General features: G+C 36.5%; 2 protein-coding genes across 2 annotated transcripts in view; one reads left to right on the plus strand and one right to left on the minus strand.

Moving 5' to 3' along the window:
- Mid1 (midline 1) overlaps positions 1–18,208 on the plus strand; it is a 327,852-nt gene that overhangs the window by 82,497 nt on the left and 227,147 nt on the right. The gene's annotated exons all lie outside the window — the stretch shown is intronic.
- LOC114616718 (F-actin-capping protein subunit alpha-1-like) lies at positions 1,663–2,529 on the minus strand. Its single transcript, XM_028762150.1, has 2 exons — positions 2,312–2,529; positions 1,663–2,104 (listed from the first exon to the last, which is right to left on the minus strand). The coding sequence occupies exons 1-2, from the start codon at positions 2,527–2,529 to the stop codon at positions 1,663–1,665; spliced, it is 660 nt and encodes a 219-aa protein (XP_028617983.1).

Consider the following 18,208-nt stretch of genomic DNA (forward strand, 5'->3'; position numbering starts at 1 on the left):
TTCTCTCTCCCTCTCCCCTCTCTCCCTCTCCCCTCTCTCCCCTCTCTCCCCCTCCCCTCTCTCCCCCTCCCCTCTCTCCCCCTCCCCTCCCCTGCCCTCCCCTCCCCCCTTCTCTCTCTGCCTTTGCTCCAGGGGTCGACCTCTCCAGGAGGGGTCATGTTGTCATGTTGCCAGCCCAACCTGATACCCTTTAATGCGCAGATAGAGGACACACACTCAGCTTGTCACTTTACAGCTTGCCTTTCGTGGCACAATTGCTAGCCACAGACACCGCCTGCCTGGAAATTCGTGCCCTTATCAATTTATTATTTCCATCTCTCCCTCTGCACTAAACTTAGTGGCTTTCATCAGCTAGCCCCCACCAACATCCTTGGCCCCCGCCCATAGCAGAGGCTGCAGACTCTACCTTATTTGACTGCAGCTTTCCTCTCCTTCCAAAGCATGGCAGAAAAAGCCCTCTCTCTTTCCCTGCATCTCCTTTTCCTCTTGGGATCCAAGAGTTCCACTTGTACTTTCCAATTGTCCCCTGGCCTTCTTTATTGACAAATCAAGAACCAATTAGGGAACTAGACCTTAGTATCAGCACCTCCCCTTATATAAACAGGGAATTTCCTTTTTAAAAAAAAATTAATGATAAAATTCTTATCTTAGAGGACTATTATTATCAAAGACAAGAGATCATTACTATTCCCCCATTTTGTTTCTGACAAAGAAATCCTTTATTTACACATAGTTGTTATGCCCCTTGAAGTAAATGGATTGATTTCCTGATGAGAATCATTGAAGGTGGAAGAGGAGAATGAGAATCAGCAGCAGAAAGAACAACAAGAAGATAAAGAAGAAACAAGTCTAATATGTATTGCCCATATATTCACTGGAACATGGTCAAATTGCTGGTGGTCAGGTGCAAAAAAAAAAACTGTATCTTTGCCATCACTTATGGAGGTCTACAATTGTGTGCATTTCTATTGAACCACCCAACATAGAGGCATGAATAGATAGCATAAATGACAATAGCAATAAAAACTTATTTTATTTGAAATAAAAATGCTTACACAGGTTTTATTTGCTAACAGATTTACTGAGCCAAACGAAAGCTGAATAAAAACACCAGATACTACAACAAAACAAAAGAAAAAAAACCAAACACCCCTGACCTTCCCTTAAGGCCTGATCATCAAAATATCACACATATACCTGCCAGTGAATCTGGGAAGATTGTTAAATCATAGTTACATGTGAGTTCTTTGTGGGCAGGGTGATGGAGGAATGAGTTTTACAACCTGTTTAGAAAAAAAGGTCTACATCCTGTTTTTTTTTTTAAACAACAAAAAAAAAGAAAGAAAAATAATGCTAGCATTCTCTGAAATACCTGGTTGTAATAGAAAGACATTGCTTGGAAGGTTTTTTTTCACTTTGTTTTATTCCAATTTTTGAGTGACATGGGTATTTGATTCAACAAGAATTTGAGAGTGACATAGATATTTGATTCAACAAGGCAGAGAATACATAAATGAATCAAAACAGTGTTATAGGTTCAGCAATAGCCCATGATGCTAGATCCGTTAACTTTCTTAATAAGTCACTCTCATATTTGTTTTATGAGCAGACCCTGTTGAATCGTTTATGCTCACACATACTAGAGACTGCTACAGTGGGCCATTAAGTAGGTTTAAACTTGAGTTCTTTGCAGATCTTGTAGGTAAGTATCTTGTTCCAGTCGATTTTGTGGCATGTAATTGGAAGCTGTCTGAGCAAGGCTTTGAATGTTGTATGTGACATTGCGTGGTAGTTTTCATTAACTGCTGCCTGATACCCATTTTCTACCTTCTCTATGATCTTAATAAACACCTTCGCAGTTTGATCTTCACTGAAAACAGTTAATGACTCTTGTATATTTTTATGGACAACTAACTGAATATTTCCATTCTCATAATAATGAACATGAGATTTGAGCATTCCAATTACCTGAGCTGTAGGTGGCGTGATGGTTAACTTCCACTGTGATCTCCAGCTTCCATTCCAGAATTTTTTGGGCTGAAACTGGTGACTTTCAATACATGCGATAATGGTCTTTTTGCCATGTATAGTTTTACCATAAACAGTACTAAAGCCAGTAGAATAATTCTGTTCCATATAGGCTCTTAAAGCCCTATCACAGCAATCTCTCAAACGTGTTAAATTTCTATCTGTAAGCCTTAGCTGGGGGTCACTTGCTGTTTTTCTTAAGTGATCAAACTTGAAAGAAATTCTATTTCTTGGATCTAAAAATCTGTTGTTACCTAGATGACCATGCTCTGTGACTAAAGCATGATCTTTATACCCTTCTATCTTCACTGGTATGAATTGGTGCATGTTATATTGAGCAATTGCCTGCCCTATCCCTTTTTTGAGGAGACTGTCATTATTAACCAGCCGCCGAATATCATGGCAGAGTTCCTTAAGCTCCCCTGGAGGGGTTTGGTTAATGAATTTCGAAGCTATGCATATCTTCTTCTCATCAGACACCCTATCTTTGCGGTTGGCCATTTTGTCTTCTTACATTTGATCCGTTTTCAAAGAACTGCATGTTTCTTCTCCCTGTCTGGGATATAGATATCTTTAGAAAGTATTTCTTCTGCTATGGTTTGTCTGAGATTTGAATCACACTGAGAACCACCTGTGTCTTTGCTAAGCTTAATCATTCTAGCTAAGATACTCAAAGACTAGGGAAAACATCCGAGAAGCCTGTGCCTTTCCTAGTCTCAGTCTTGCTAATTCCTGGGCAAGGTCTCCCTTTTCTTATTGAGGTTCTAGCTGTGAAGAGGAAAGTAGTCCTCTACTCTGGGGCAAGCAGAAAAAACTACATACCTCCGGTGGTTTGCCTTTAAGAAGACAATGTCTGTTCCACTAAACAGTCACATTGGCATCACTGCAACATTTCTTCTTTGACAAACCTTCCTTAATTTGGGAACACAGGCTCTAATAGGAATAGGTAAAGATAATACTGTCACAATTCATCTAATCATCCAGGAAATCACTGCTGCTACACTTCAATCAGAACACCTACACAATTATGAGCAGTACACCCACCTGATGATGAACAGGGTGTCTACCTGATGGGTCTAGGATACTTTCATGACATTTAGAGTAGGACACCTAAATGATGGTTAGAGCAGGTCACCTACCTTATGGTTAGAGGTGTGAAAGTCAAGTTCTATGACTATACTGCACTCTGACAGTGGCATTTCACTAGTGACAGACAGCTCCAGGGATGCATTTAGTAAAAGGCTCCACCCCACATTTTGAGCTAGACTTTATGCCACAGAGATGCTGTCCAGCAGAGGTCTAGGGAAGGGACTCTAGCCAGCTCTAGCATGACCTATATGATTCTGGCAAGAATTACCAGTCTACATGTTTCCTCTACCTTGCTAAAAAAACATATGTTACATTCCTAAAGCTAGGTACCATGGTCTATTCCCCTATTTGGCCATTCCTCATCCTGCGGATGACTGCCAAGGTCCAGCTATCAAAGTATTGAAGCCCAGAAATTAAAAAAAAAAACCCACCTTAGTTTGCCCAATTAATATATCCAATCAACCAATATTAAATACCTCATTGTAATATGGGGTTTCCCCTTGTTTATGTTTATAAACTGTCATTTGCTTATGGGCCATGTCTGATGCCTCTTTTCAGAGGCAGGCCTTTGTCTACTACTCTGGGACAAATAACACTTCTCTGTCTTCCTTGTTTCCTTCCCCTTCTGTCTGTTCCTCTAGCTCCTTTCTTCATTTCTTATTCTGTTATCTTCTGTTATCTTTGAGGGAAATAAATATTTTTGTGCTGAGAACTTGGTCTTGGGGATTCAGATCCAATACCAGTCCTTATACCTAACAGCACCATAATCAACATTGCCATGAAGAGTCTCCTTCCCTCTCACCTTATCTATCATAGTCCTCACCTCACTGTAGCATGAAATGTTTTGTGTGCCTGGCCCTTGAAAGGATCCCCAATGTGTAGTCAACTGACATTTTGTTAGAACTGTTTGACCCTATGACCTTTTGTGTTGGATGTTTGCCTCTTGGACTTCTGGGAACAGGACAAGATATAAAAAGCCAACAGTGATTTTCCTTTAGGATAGCAACTTCTAGTTCCTCTACAGAGACTCATTGGTTATGCTGCTATACTTCTAGTTTGGCAAATCCTCCATATTGTGGAAACCAGAGCCCTAATGGGTATAGGAAAGGATAGTGACTTTACAATTAATCTAAGCATCCAGGAAGCCAGTGGTGCTATACTTTGATCAGGACACCTACCTGATGTTGAGCAGGACACTCTCCTGATGATGACCAGGGCATCTACTTGATGGGTTTAGTAGGATACCTGTATAATGGTTAGAGCAGGGCGCCTACTTTTTGGTTAGAAGTATGGAAGCCAATGTCTCCGCATTACACTCTGAGGTTGGAATTTCACTACTGAATTCAGGAGGACTCTGCCCCACATTGTGTGATAGACCATACATCACAATGATGCTGCCTAACAGAGGCCTAGTGAAGGGACTCTAGCCAGCTCAAGCATGGACTACATGGCTAAGGAAAGCCTTGAGCTTCTACCTACTCCCCTTGCCTTGCTTTAAAAAAAACAATATAAAATTACATTAATAAAGCTAGCCACCAAGTCCTTTTCTCTTATTTGGTCACTTCCCCCTCCTAAGGCTGACTATCAAGGTCCAGCTATAAAAATATTTAAGTCACGCAATCAAAAAGCTCCTCTTAGATCACTTAACTACCATGTCCAATAATAAATAATAAATAAATAAATATAAATAAATAAATAAATAAATAAATAAATAAATAAATCATAACATGGGGTTTCCCATTGTACCTGTATAAACTGCCATATGCCTACTGCCACATTTTTCTCCTCTATCCAGAGGCAGACCTTTGTCCTCCACTCTGGGACTAATACTCCTTCCCTGTCTACCTTGATCCCTTCCCCTTCTCCCTGATCCTCTATCTCCTCTTCTAGTTTTTTATTGTTTCTCTGGGGCAAATAAATCTTTTTTGTGCTAAGAACCTGGTCTTGGGGATTCAGATCCAATACCAGTCCTTATACCAAGCAGCACCATGATCAACATGGCCATGAAGAGCTTCCTTTCCTCTTACCTTATCTATCATTATCCTCACCTTTTGTAATAATAAATAGTGTGTCTGGTCCTTGAATGTATCCTCTGATGTAGAGTCAACTGACACTTTGTTAGAACTGTTAGGACCTCATGATCTTTAATGTTGGTTATCTCTTGGAACTCTGGAAACAGCAAAGGGTATAAAAAGCCATTACTGTTTTACCTTGGAGATAGCAACGTCTACTTCCACTAAATTGCCTCATTGATTGTACTGTGACATTTCTAGTTCGACATGTCATCCTTATTTTATAAACCAGAGCCCTGATCATACAGGAAAAGTTAGTAACTTTACAATTAATCTAAGCATCCAGAAAGCCAGTGCTGCTATACTTAGATCAGGACACCTACCTGATGATGAGCAGGGCACTCTCCTTATCATCTATCTGATGAGTCTATGAACTTGTATGATGGTTATAGAGCAGGGCACCTACACAATGGTTACAGCAGAACAGCTACCTTATGGTTAGAGGTGTGAAGGCCAACCTCTGAGACACTTCTGCACACTAAAAGTGGAGTTTCTCTATTGGCATCCCATCCCCATACATTTTCATTGCAGCTGCTCTGAGTAGCTTCTCAGAGAGAACTATTGAAATAGTGGCAGGAAGTGTCTGTGATATTTGCCCTTCGCAGCTCTGCCATTGGCTACAGTCACATCTTTAACTTTCTGTTGTCTCACTCCTACATTTCAAAAATGTATAATTAGACACCAAAATCTGTTCCAAGTATAGAACCTTTAAGGATTAAAAAAGTATATATCCCCTGAGTATTCATATTATCTTGTCTACACATGTCCTGTAGTGTATGTTTGATCAATTTTCTGGGTTCTGCAGGAGCCAGTTTACAAGAATTCTAAAAAAGCCTGTCAAATAACTCTTATCCTTGGAGCCTATGGTTTTTTTTTCCTAAGTATAGTTAAAAGAGATCAAGGTAAAGTTTCCATTAGCATTTTTCAATTTATTTGTTAAACAATGAAAAACAATATTCTAATAACGTTAGTTTTCCAAATCCAGAAGGAGAATACAGAAATCAGGGTGTGCATGTTTACTCATGTGATGACAGTCATATTATGTAAATACAATAACTGCAAATGTACTTCATCAAAATTTTTTCATATACATAAACGCTTTCTCAATGTGTGTACATAGGCACAAATTCCTCATGTTGTGGTGACCCCTAACCCTAACATTGATTTTGTTGCTACTTCATAACTGTGATTTTGCTACTGTTATGAATCATGAGTTAAGTATATTGGTAGACAAATGTTTGCCAAAGGGGTCACAACCCATTAGTTAAGAATTGCTGCTCTAAGCCGGCAGTGGTGGTGCATGCCTTTAATCCGAACACTTGGGAGGCAGAGGCAGGCAGATTTCTGAGTTTGAAGCCAGCCTGGTCTATAGAGTGAGTTCCAGGATAGCCAAGGCTACACAGAGAAACTCTGTCTCGAAAAAATAAAATTAAAAAAAAAAAAAGAATTGCTGCTCTAAACCTACAGTGCTATTCAAAGACCTGATTATTAAAAGAGAAATTTTAGGATGTGTCTTAGTTAGAGTTACTATCACTGTGATGAAACATCAAGATCTAAGCAATTTGGGGCAAGGTAGGATTTGACTTATACTTCCACATTGTAGTCTAACATTGAAGGAAATCGGGACAGGAACTCAAACAAGTTCAGAACTTGGAGACAGGAGCTGAGTCAGTGGTCCTGGAGGAATGCTGCTTACTGGTGTGCTGATTATGACTTCCTCTACCTGTTTCTTGTAGAACCCAGGTCTCTCAGGCCAGGGATGACCCTATCCACAGTGGTCTGGCCCTGCTCCCATCAATCACTATGAAAATGCCTTTCAGTCTTGCCTATTGACCAATCTTATGGCAGCATTTTCTTAATTGAGATTCTCTCATCTCAGAAGACTTTAGCTTTAGTCAAGCTGACATAAAGTCAACTATCCAGCACATGATGTTATCATGAACTACACTTAGGAAGAATGACTAGGTGATTTGAGAGTTTGTAATTTTGTGTAAAGATACTATGGAATCTCTTGGTTTAACTTTAAACAGTCTCTATCATTCAAAGATACATCCTCCTGCCTCTGCCTCCCAAGTGCTGGGATTAAAGGCATGAGCTACCACTGACTGGCTAGACAGTAATTTTAGATTAAATGTATCACCCTTTGAAAACTTACTTTGAAAAAATTTATACTGGAGTAGAAATTAGAAAGATGTTAGAAATTAATTTACCCTGAGCATGTTCCTAAAAAATAGTAAATAATAATATTAAATTGAGCCAGGTGGTGGTGGCACAAGCCTTAAATCCCAGCACTCCAGAAGCTGAAGCAAACAGATCTCTGAATTCAAGGCCAACCTGGTCTACTGAGTGAGTTGACAGCCAAGGCTACACAGGGAAAATCTGTCTCAAAAAATAAAAATCAAAAGAAACAAAACAAAAGAATTGAATTATTTTCAGGAATTGTTTGTCTTAAAAGGGTTTTATTTCTGATATTTTAATGTTGCTAAATGGAACAAAAATTGCATTAGTTAGCAGCTAATGTCTGAGCATGCTGCAATAAATTTCAAGAAACCAGGTAGTGATGGACGAATCTCCAAGAGGTATGAGAGAGAAGCAGCCACAGTTACTCCTGATCTCAGAAGAACAAAGGGTCTAGGAATTGCCAAACCTTGTTAATTGAGGTAAAAATTTACAGATACTAAGTGAACAGTTCCATGAGTTTTAATGAATTTATATGCCCATGTATCCAGAGCCTCAACTACTAGGGTACTACTATCCAGAAAAGTTCCTCCTCCTGAGTTTCCTACCAACTTTATGTTAAACATTTGTCTTATATACCACTTGTGGGTATTGTGAGCAAAATGTTCAAGATATTTGTGTACAAGTTTCTGTGGGGATATTTACATTAGGCAAATACCCGGGAATGAAAATTGTGATCACTGAGTATATTTATTTAAATATTCTAGAAGCTACAAAATAGTTTTTCAAAGTACATCCTATACTTTTAGTGGTGATGGGTGAAAATCATTCTTGTTACTATACACTTTCCTATTCCACTAAGTGTGAAGTAGTATTTATTATTACTTTCATTTATATTTTCCTGATAGCTAATGTTGAAGAGAAATGTTTCCCTGTACTTGTTGGTAACTCATATGCCTTTGGCAATAAACTTGTTTTGCTGGGTTGATTCCCTTTATATTACTAAAGTATAGGGATACTTTTGTATATTTTAGAACCATGTCTTGTGTCAGATACATAGGTGTATGATGACTAGAGTCACAGAATAACTGATAGTTATGTTACTATGTGGGTGCTGGAAAAAGAACGCTGGTTGTCTGCAAAGGAAGCAAGTACTCTTTAACCCATCTCCCAGGCTCCTGATGCTCTACTTTAGCTGTCCTTTACCACTTTAATAAATGTGTCTTCATTCTTAATTTACAGACAACTCTACTTCGTTGAATGAATGTGAAATTTTATAAGATTACTTTTCTGTGTCTAGGGAAATGAACATTTGATTCTCTTTCTTCTGTAAACGTTGCAAGTTATACCAATTAACTGATTGGTTTTGTATGTTAACATTACATCCCTGGCCATGATGTATTAGGCTTTTTATGTGCTTCTAGACTCATTTTAACAACACTTAAAGGTTTTCATGCCTACTTTCATGAGCAATGTCAGTTAACGGTTTTCTTTTCCTAAGCTCTATTTGTTTTATCCAATTTTGTCAAATTTATGTCACCTTCACAATATAAGTTGGGGAAACAGTTCTTCCTCCTATGTTTTCAGAAAGAGTATATGCAAAATGGATATGATTTCTTCCTCCCATCAGTAGTGAAACTCTCTGGAATTCTGTTTGTTTGTTTGTTTTTTGCACAGGGTTTCTTTGTTTAGCCCTGGCTGTCCTGGAACTCACTCTGTAGACCAGGCTGGGAATTCTTTTTTTAATTTTTTTATATTATAATATAATTATATCATTTCCTGTTCCCTTTTCCTTCCTCCGGTCCATCCTATATAATTTTCCTTGCTCTCTTCCAACTTTGTGACCTCTACTTTTTTTAGGGAAAGAATTGTCATTTCACTGCAATTTCTTTACTAGATATGGAAATAGCTCGATTTCTGTTTTCTCTTGTATGTGTTTCTAACTGCTCATGTTTCTACAAACTTAACTTTGCCAAACAATGTTATCGATATCATTAACATTAAATTGTAATTTTATGATTTCATTAAAGCTCATAGAATCTTGCAGAGTATGCTAATGCTTTTTTATTTCATGGCAAAGCTTATATGATTTTTCTTTCTTCTTCCATAATCAATATTGCTAAGAATCTATCAATTTCTTACCAAGTAAGTTCCAGGAGTCAACTTTTAAAAGCTTTTAAATTTTTATTTTGTTATTTTTGTTGCATGTGCATGTGTATATGCCTGCTGGAGGTGGGGAATGTGTGTCATGCCACATGTGGAGGGCAGAGGACAACCTTCAGTAGTTATTTCTCTCTTGTCAATGTAGGCCATCTTGCTGTTCCTCCATTCTTAACGTTGCTGGGTATTTGACTTGTCATCTTTATTTACCATCTTTCTTCTTCTTTAACTTTTCCTTCTACTATTTTAAGTTTTATTTGTTCTTCTCTACTGACATAACTAAGATGTGAATGTACATTATCGATTTTAAACTTTGCTTTTTTTAAATAGTCATATGATTCTAGGAATTTCCCTACAACCAGTGCTTCAAATTGCACCTCACAATTTTGGTACATTGTGAAACTTTTCACTCAGTTGAATGGTTTCCTAATTTTTCTTGTGATTTCTTCTATTTATTGTTTATCTGGCAGTGTGTTATGTCATTTTTCAAGTATTTGAGAATTTTATTTATGTTTCAATATTTTACACTTATTTATTTACTATTTGCATGTGATGTGTGTGAACATGATGTGTATGTTGGGGTGTGTGGGGGTGTGTATATGCATACTTATGTATGCTATGACATGGAGTTAAAAATACGAAGGAGGCAATTTTCTCCCTCCATCATAAGAATTCAGATATTAAACTCAGGTCTTCAAGCTTGGTGGCAAATGTTTTATTGAAATGAAAGTATAAATATATGCAGGTATGATCATGAATTTCTATTTTTCTTCTTTGTCTTAATTTCCTTTTAATCTCCATTGGACATGAACATAGATAATCATTATTGGCATATCTTCTGATGCTTTCTCTTTTGCTCATGTAAATGCACCTACCCTAACTAACTTTAGTTGTACTACTAGTTTTCTTATGTTGACCATTAGCATGACCATATATGAATAACAAAATTTAATACTAGAGAGCAGCAATAATAGTAAAGTAATTGTTATTCTGAATTTAACCATACCTGAAATTCTTTATACTTCAATTTGGTGTGATTTTATCTCTGAAATGTTTACTTTGAATGGTCAATTGTTTGTAAGTATGTCTAATCTTTAAGCATCAAATGGTTTTGTTTGATTATTATTCTTATAAAAGCATAATGATAGCTTTTGAGCTTAAATCTAAATTTTGCTTATTCACTTACATATACTCATATGTAGTTTTCATGTTCAAACTTTATATATCAAAAAGAAAAAGTTCAGTGGAAGTAGAGAGGGTAGAGTAGAAATGAACAAAATACATTATATACATAATATTACTATATACTATATAATATAGTATATGCCATTTATTATATATTTTTGTTATATATCCAATATTTGTATTATATATTATATACTATAATATACATTATATAGTATAATATAATGCATATCATATACCTACTATATACTATATAATTATAATTGTTCATATATAATTATAGTATTTATATATAATTACTATATATAATATATATATGATATATATGAAATTGATCAAATAATAAATATATAAATAATTGGTAAATAAATAAGTAAATGAATAAATAAATGGGAACACTTAGCTGTCCAAGATTATATTTATAATTTTATACTCTTCTTTCACATAAAATATATATAGGAACTATTACTATGTACATTAAGCTAATATTAAATATGCTGTCACAGACATTTTTTTCATTTTTAAAACATAGAAAATCTTTAATGTGTCATGTATGCAGTAGAAAAAGGTCATATTATAAAATACGTTTTGATATTTTAAAGGGCTCATGCCCAAGTCCTCAGCATTTTAAACTCTGTTTTGAAATTAAAACTGGAAATCAACACTCAAGAGTTTTATAAAAGCCATATTATTTTGTTGATAATCATAAATACCATTTTGTAAACTGGATTGGAATAGAATCTAGATGATGTTTTGCTTTTATAGGTCCACTTAAAAAGATTGAAAGGATAGATATTTCAATTTTAAAGAAAAAATATTTTTTCTAAAAATTCAGAAATTTAGATATTAATTTAGATAGACATAATTGTTTTAATTTCAAATTAAAATTTTAATTTTAATTTGAAGTTAATTTTGCAATTTATTTTCTCTTTGTAGTTATGACTTAAGCAAGGATTAGTGTCCCATAACTAAGGCTTAAGACTGGGGCAGACATGGTTTTGGAATTTTAATTTGGGCAGCCTCTGCTTCAGCTGGACAAAGAATATGGAAGATGATAGCATGACTCAAGCTTGCTGCCACTTGAAATATGACCCTCCTCTTTTTAACAGTCCCTAGTTTTTCTGCAGAAATAAACCTCCACGTCACAGGAGAGCAGTCAGGAGAGGACAGGGAGTGAACACAGATGACAGAAGTGTCTGTGCCACCCATTCATTAGGGACTCACAAAGGGGTATAGAAATTTGGAGCTTTTGTAGGGATTGAGAGAACCATATCAAATGTCTATGGGGTAATTTAATTACATGGGCATGGTAGGAATGACACAGTGGTTACATTAATAAACTGAAGCATTAAAGAATAATAGCCCAGTTATTGCTGAATTATGGGAAACACGCTGCCTATTCATTCCTGGTGATATTAGAAGAGAGTAGGAGCAGGCTTACCACTTTGCACTTCCAATGCATAAAGAAACAGTCTTATGCTTCTCCAGACCTGTGGAAAACCTGGTACAGTAGAAGACCCAAAGTCACACCCAAGAGAATAAATCCTGCTTTGTGTAAGATGCTTAAAATATCATAAGCTAAGTCAGTTTTTATGATACTAAATAAAATTGACTGGGGCCAGACTTAATAATGAACATGTACTACATAAACATCTCGTAAGAAACTTTTTAAACTGATTTCAGAGATGATAATCCCTGACCACTGTTTTGGGCTTCTTGTTAGTAGAATCTGTTTGATATACTCATAGGCTACTAGGTTACTAGCTTAAAAGAAATAATCTATTATCTAATAGAAACTAATATTTCTTTTCCATTTTCATCTATCCCTTATGGACAACTAGAAAAAAAGTACCCTCTTCATGTTGGCAGGAGCAAGGGAAAAGGAACTCACATTTGATTTCATATCATTTATGAAGAAACACTTGTTGAATGGGGCCAACACTGTTCCAAGAACTGGGCTACTGGAGAAGAGAAAAGATGTGAGATATGGTCTCCACTTTCAGATTCCCGTTGGGGAATTCAGAAATTAACAAGGCTCCTTCTCCTACTTAACTCCTGAAAATATTTTTGTAAATTCCTGTACACAGTCTTCTCATTGGCATTTCTTTATTGCTTAAAAATTGTTAAGAATTAAAAGACCAACCTACCTCTAAAATCCTTTGGCACTATGAAGGCTGAAACAGTTATCAGGAGGAGACAATAAACATATCATTTGCTCAGAAATGAATTATAATAGACAAAGGATGACTTCAAGAATGACTAATAATATAAATGAATATAAATATAAATCCAATAAAATAAATTTTATATTGTACTTTACGTTTTAGGAAAGTTTCCTGGAATTCAAATTTGAATAACTCCAATAATGGAATTTGAAGAAACAGAGCACATACTTCCTTCAGCTAAAGTAGATTGATATGAGTTCATGGTCAATATACAAAGTTGGAGTACTTCAGGTGACACATATTTCCCAGAGGAAGCCATTGCTGCTCATTGTCCCAGAATCACCTCCACACAGATTCTTTACACCACTGGTCCTCAAGTTGAGCAAGCAAGACCATCACATGAGAAACTTGTTAAAACAGTTCTCTGGGCCAAATCACAAAGCTCTGATTCCACAGGACTGGGTTGGAGCCAGAGAGTCTGCATTTCTATCCATTTCCCTCCTCCCTTGTTCTGGGACTGATGATCCAGGGACCAGTTTAAGAACCACTGCTTTAGGTATTAGAAAGACAATGCCCTCCAGAGCCTGGAGAGAAATTGCAAAATCCCCTTTAACTTTGCAGTTAAGGCCAATTTTCTTTCATGTTGCATTGACAGACATCCTTGATGAGGTAGTCCTTGATAATTCAAAGGGCAGAGTTTAGAAATCCTAAAGATGAAATGGAAACCGCGTGGCTTTTCCTTGTGCCACTTAACAGGCGTTACATAAACAGACATTCTCCTGCAGACTTGGGTCTTTACTTTAGTTCCTTCAGAGCATTCCACTGGGATCAAAGAGTAGCTGGGTAACCCTGGCTAATTGCATCACTTTCCAGTCCCACTTCATCATGTGCTCTGGGCAAAGCAGATGAATCCAACCATTGCCCACTAGTTCCTGTATAAGCACAAGTTTCAGAAATGGATTAGTCAGCAGTTCCTGGCTCTCCTGCCCACACTAACCACAGTTTGACCACCAAAAATGTGGGTCAGCACATTGCCAAAGTGTCAAAGCATGGTGGTTAGAGGGATCAGCAAGCTCAACTTAAAAACATGTGAGTCCCTTGCAGTTCAGAACATGGAGAAGGAGGGCAAAGGTCAGTCCTGCTGTTCTTGGACCTGATTTTGTTATGCCATCTTTTTGTGAAGCCAATTGTTGCTCACAATTTTATTTGTCTCTTAAAAATTCTGCCAGACAGTGGTTTAATTCAATAAGACTTGGCTGTAATTTTTAGCAAGATATACCTATTACTCTATTCCCCTTTTTCTCTGAAAAAGAAACAGTTGATTGATTAATTTTATATTGTCAACTTTACTCTTATCCAGATTCATAAAGCCACACAATTGAAAACACCTCCTTTTCTGGTTTAATTATGCTACAAATGCATAATTTGGATTAAAATTTGCTGGTATTGCCCTCATATGGAATTATATTATTGGCTTCTTCAGAGTTTTTTTTTTATACTAAACTATTCTTTGTAAAGAATTGTCATGCTTCTCAGTCATTATCTGGATGATATCAACTTGCTGATTTTGATCTAGTGATAAATCTACCTTAGATAGTATTTGGCTGAAATAAAATTCTCAGAACCTATAATTAGTTGTCTTGTTTACAGAACTTTAGCTACATTAAGAATCATGACAATAGGGCTGGAGAGATGGCTCAGCGGTTAAGAGCACTGACTGCTCTTCCAGAGGTCCTGAGTTCAAATCCCAGCAACCACATGGTGGCTCACAACCATCCGTAATGAGATTGGATGCCCTCTTCTGGTGTGTCTGAAGACAGCTACAGTGTACTCATAAATAAAATAAATAAATCTTTAAAAAAAAAAAAAAAAAAGAATGTAGGTTCAAAAGAATTTACATTTAAAAAAAAAAAAAAAAGAATCATGACAATATATATCAGAGGGTTGGAGAGATAGCTCATCAGGTAAAATTCTTGTTGATCACTTTAGTTGGATCCCAAGAACCCATGTAAAAGTTGGGTGTGGCAATGTGTTTCTGTATCCTGGTGCTAAGCAGGTAGACAGAACAGTAGTAACCTTGGTGATGGCCAATTAGTATAGCTGAATCAGAAAGCTTCATATCCAGTAAGAGACTCTATCCTGTCTCAAAAATAAGGTAGACCATTATAATGGAAGACATCCAGCCTCAGCTTCCAACTCACAAATGCACATATACCTTAAGTACATACATACATACACATACACACACAAACACATGCATGCACAAAAGTATGCATGCATACACAGAAATGCATATACAAAGAAAAATCCAGAATGGATTTTAAAGCCTATACTTGCTTCATTAAGAATGAAATAGACTAGGTTCTAGAAACATAAGACATATTAAAAGAAACCATGAGATGATATAGAATTAGAAACATTTCTGTGTACTCTACTATTGGCTATACTATTTCTTTTTTGCAAGTTACTTTTCTAATCACATAGACAGTAAGGACAGCAGAGCTGTATATATATTTTAATATATTAAAAATGCATTATAGGCTGAGACAATGGCTCAGAAGTTAGCAGCACTTGTTTAGAAATCATGAGGAACAGAGTTTAGGTCCCAGTATCCACTTAACAAGTCAGGCATCTAGTAACATCCTGTAACTGCAGCTCTGGGGGACCTGATGCTATCTGTTCTCTGTATACAAAACTGTGTGCAAAGTTTCATGCTTGTATATGTTCATACATATGCATATATACTTGTGTAAAATCAGTCACACACATAAATGAATAATTTTCTAAAAATTAACTATTATTTATATACAAAATATTTTACATGGACTATATATTTTAAATTAATTTTTATATTCATTTTATTAATTTATATGTATGAATATTTTGTCTACATGTACATCTCCACTCACCACATGCAGTTCTGCATGTACACCACATGCATCTCCTGTGCCTGAGATGGTAAGCCTCTGTGTGAATACTGGGAATCAAACCTGGGCCCTTTGCAATAGCAAAAAGAATTCATAATCACTGAGCCAACTCTCCAGCACCTAAATTATTTTTTAAATTTTAGATACATACAAATTTTCCCCTTGTGAATAGAACACTCTTTTGTTTTATTGTGTTCATTTCCATAATACCCAAATCCCAAGAGGAATGAATATTTTCTCAGTAAGACATTGTGAAAGTGGAGAAATGTATTTTTGACTTGTGGATACAAAGAATTGGAGCTTTTGATTAGCTGCAGCCTGGTTCCCTTGTTTGAGTTTTTTTGGGGCCCAAATACAGACACAGCTGGATTTTTTGATAGAGCTTTGCCACCTCCAGTGTCTCAGTGAGGTTATCCTTAAGTGAGAGAGAAAAAATGTGGTGATTTTTTAATTTCTGTATTCAGAAGTGAATGACTCACTTTCCTTGGAAATGTTCCCTGACTTGTTTATGTAACACTATGGATTTAGAGTTCACAGCTATTGTTTAATCACAGTAAGGCTGTAACATAATGGAATGACCTCCATAGAAAACGAGGTGCCCCAATGAAGCATTGTCATGATTTCACACGACAGCTTAGACGAAGGTCGCAGCAAGCACATGAATTCAAGATTTCATCTGATTTTTAAAGTGTTAGCCTTTTTTCCTTTATGATCTGAAACATTGTAAAAATAATGTGTACAAGTCAATCCTTAAGCTACTGCGTATGGAGGGCCACGTTTGTGAATTAAGGAAGCACTGGAATCATGTGATAACATAGTCAACCTCGGCTAACATGACTGGGAAACAGTAAAAGCACAGGTGAACCAGATGGCAAAATGGGAACACATCTATGTATTTTACTTACCTTTCTATTTTTCTACAGAGTAATAAGGATAAAAGAATATTTCTGAAAATCCCAGCTCAAGTGACACTCCATATATGATTCATTGAAGGAATTTCCCAGAAGGGAAAGATCTTGCCATTATCTTCTGAACTACAGCACATCTAGGTGTCTTTACTAAATTGTTATATTTAGACATACATTTTTTTATAGCTCTCATGTGTAGGGACCAGACTACAGACATCACTGTATGAACACTGTCTTACTCAGTACTCAAAAGCAGCATGTACAGTCAATGTAGAAAACATTATATAATTTATAGAACCTAGTAAAAGATTGAAATGTAGTGCCTTTTTTAAAAATGATAATTTCAACATTGTGATAGCAAAGCATGAAATGGAGTTCAAGGCCCTTCATGGTACCCTGTGCAATTTCCATAGGGGTGACATCTAAAAGCTTACCTCTCATATTAATGACAAACAAATGAATTCTTTAGACATTCAGATAATCAACCAGAGGCATAGTTTTGGGCTCTGCAATCATGGTTTTTAACTAAGTTACAAAACACAGAAGATATGTTTCTTTGTCATTTTTTTAATGCCTTCAGAACTTTTTGTTTCTTTTTATTTAGTGCTTTTATTTAAATGAGTGGTTCCTTTACATATTATAAGTTAGTGAACACCATTGAAGATCGCCCAACCAACAGTCAGCTTTTTGCTAAAGTTTGATCAGCATACATTGTGTGTCCACAGCTCCCATTTTACTGGAACTTAGCCACTTTACCTTACAAGGAGGTAAGGATTTCTGTTGTATATCCAGCACTGAGGCAAAGGGATGAAGAGATGGTGCCTTCAATGAAATAGCACAAGTATCCTGAATAGTCTCAAATCACATTTTTAAAACTTACTACCAAGCATTTCACGGGAGGATAGGAATGTCAGTGTGATGTGTACTTTTTGTGAAAAATTTCTTATTTGATTTTTTTTTTATGAAAAAGGAGTGTCACTTGGGGGCATTGTTGACATGAGCAAGGCTTGTTTATGCAAGTTGGAGAGAACCATGCTCTACAAAAGGCAAATTTTTCCCTGGAAAAATTCAGGCACTGGAAATGTGGTCTTGTCCAGATAGTGAGAAAATAATTGTCTCCAGGTTTGATGAAGGGTTTATAGCACTAATGTTCTAGGATGAAATACAGCTGGTTTCGGATTCCAGCGTCAACTCAAAATCAAGCTAATTTCATGTGGTTTGGGGTTTTGAAACTACTTTTTTTGTAGAGTACTTGTAGGGACTTTTTGTTCCAGAAACATCCTTCCTTGGGAATACCCCACCCCACCCCAACCAGAGTTCCAGTCGAAAATTTACCAGACGGCATCACTGACTCTTCCCAGCAGAGGGCACCATTATACCTTCATTGATTCTGGATGTCACCACAAATTCAGCAACCCCCCCCCCCATTGTTTATATCCTCCACCCGAACACATAATCTGAGAGAGAGAGAGAGAGAGAGAGAGAGAGAGAGAGAG

The sequence above is a fragment of the Grammomys surdaster genome, unplaced genomic scaffold (genome assembly GCF_004785775.1).
Source record: "Grammomys surdaster isolate TR1022 unplaced genomic scaffold, NIH_TR_1.0 131, whole genome shotgun sequence".
NCBI classification, from domain to species: Eukaryota; Metazoa; Chordata; class Mammalia; order Rodentia; family Muridae; genus Grammomys; species Grammomys surdaster.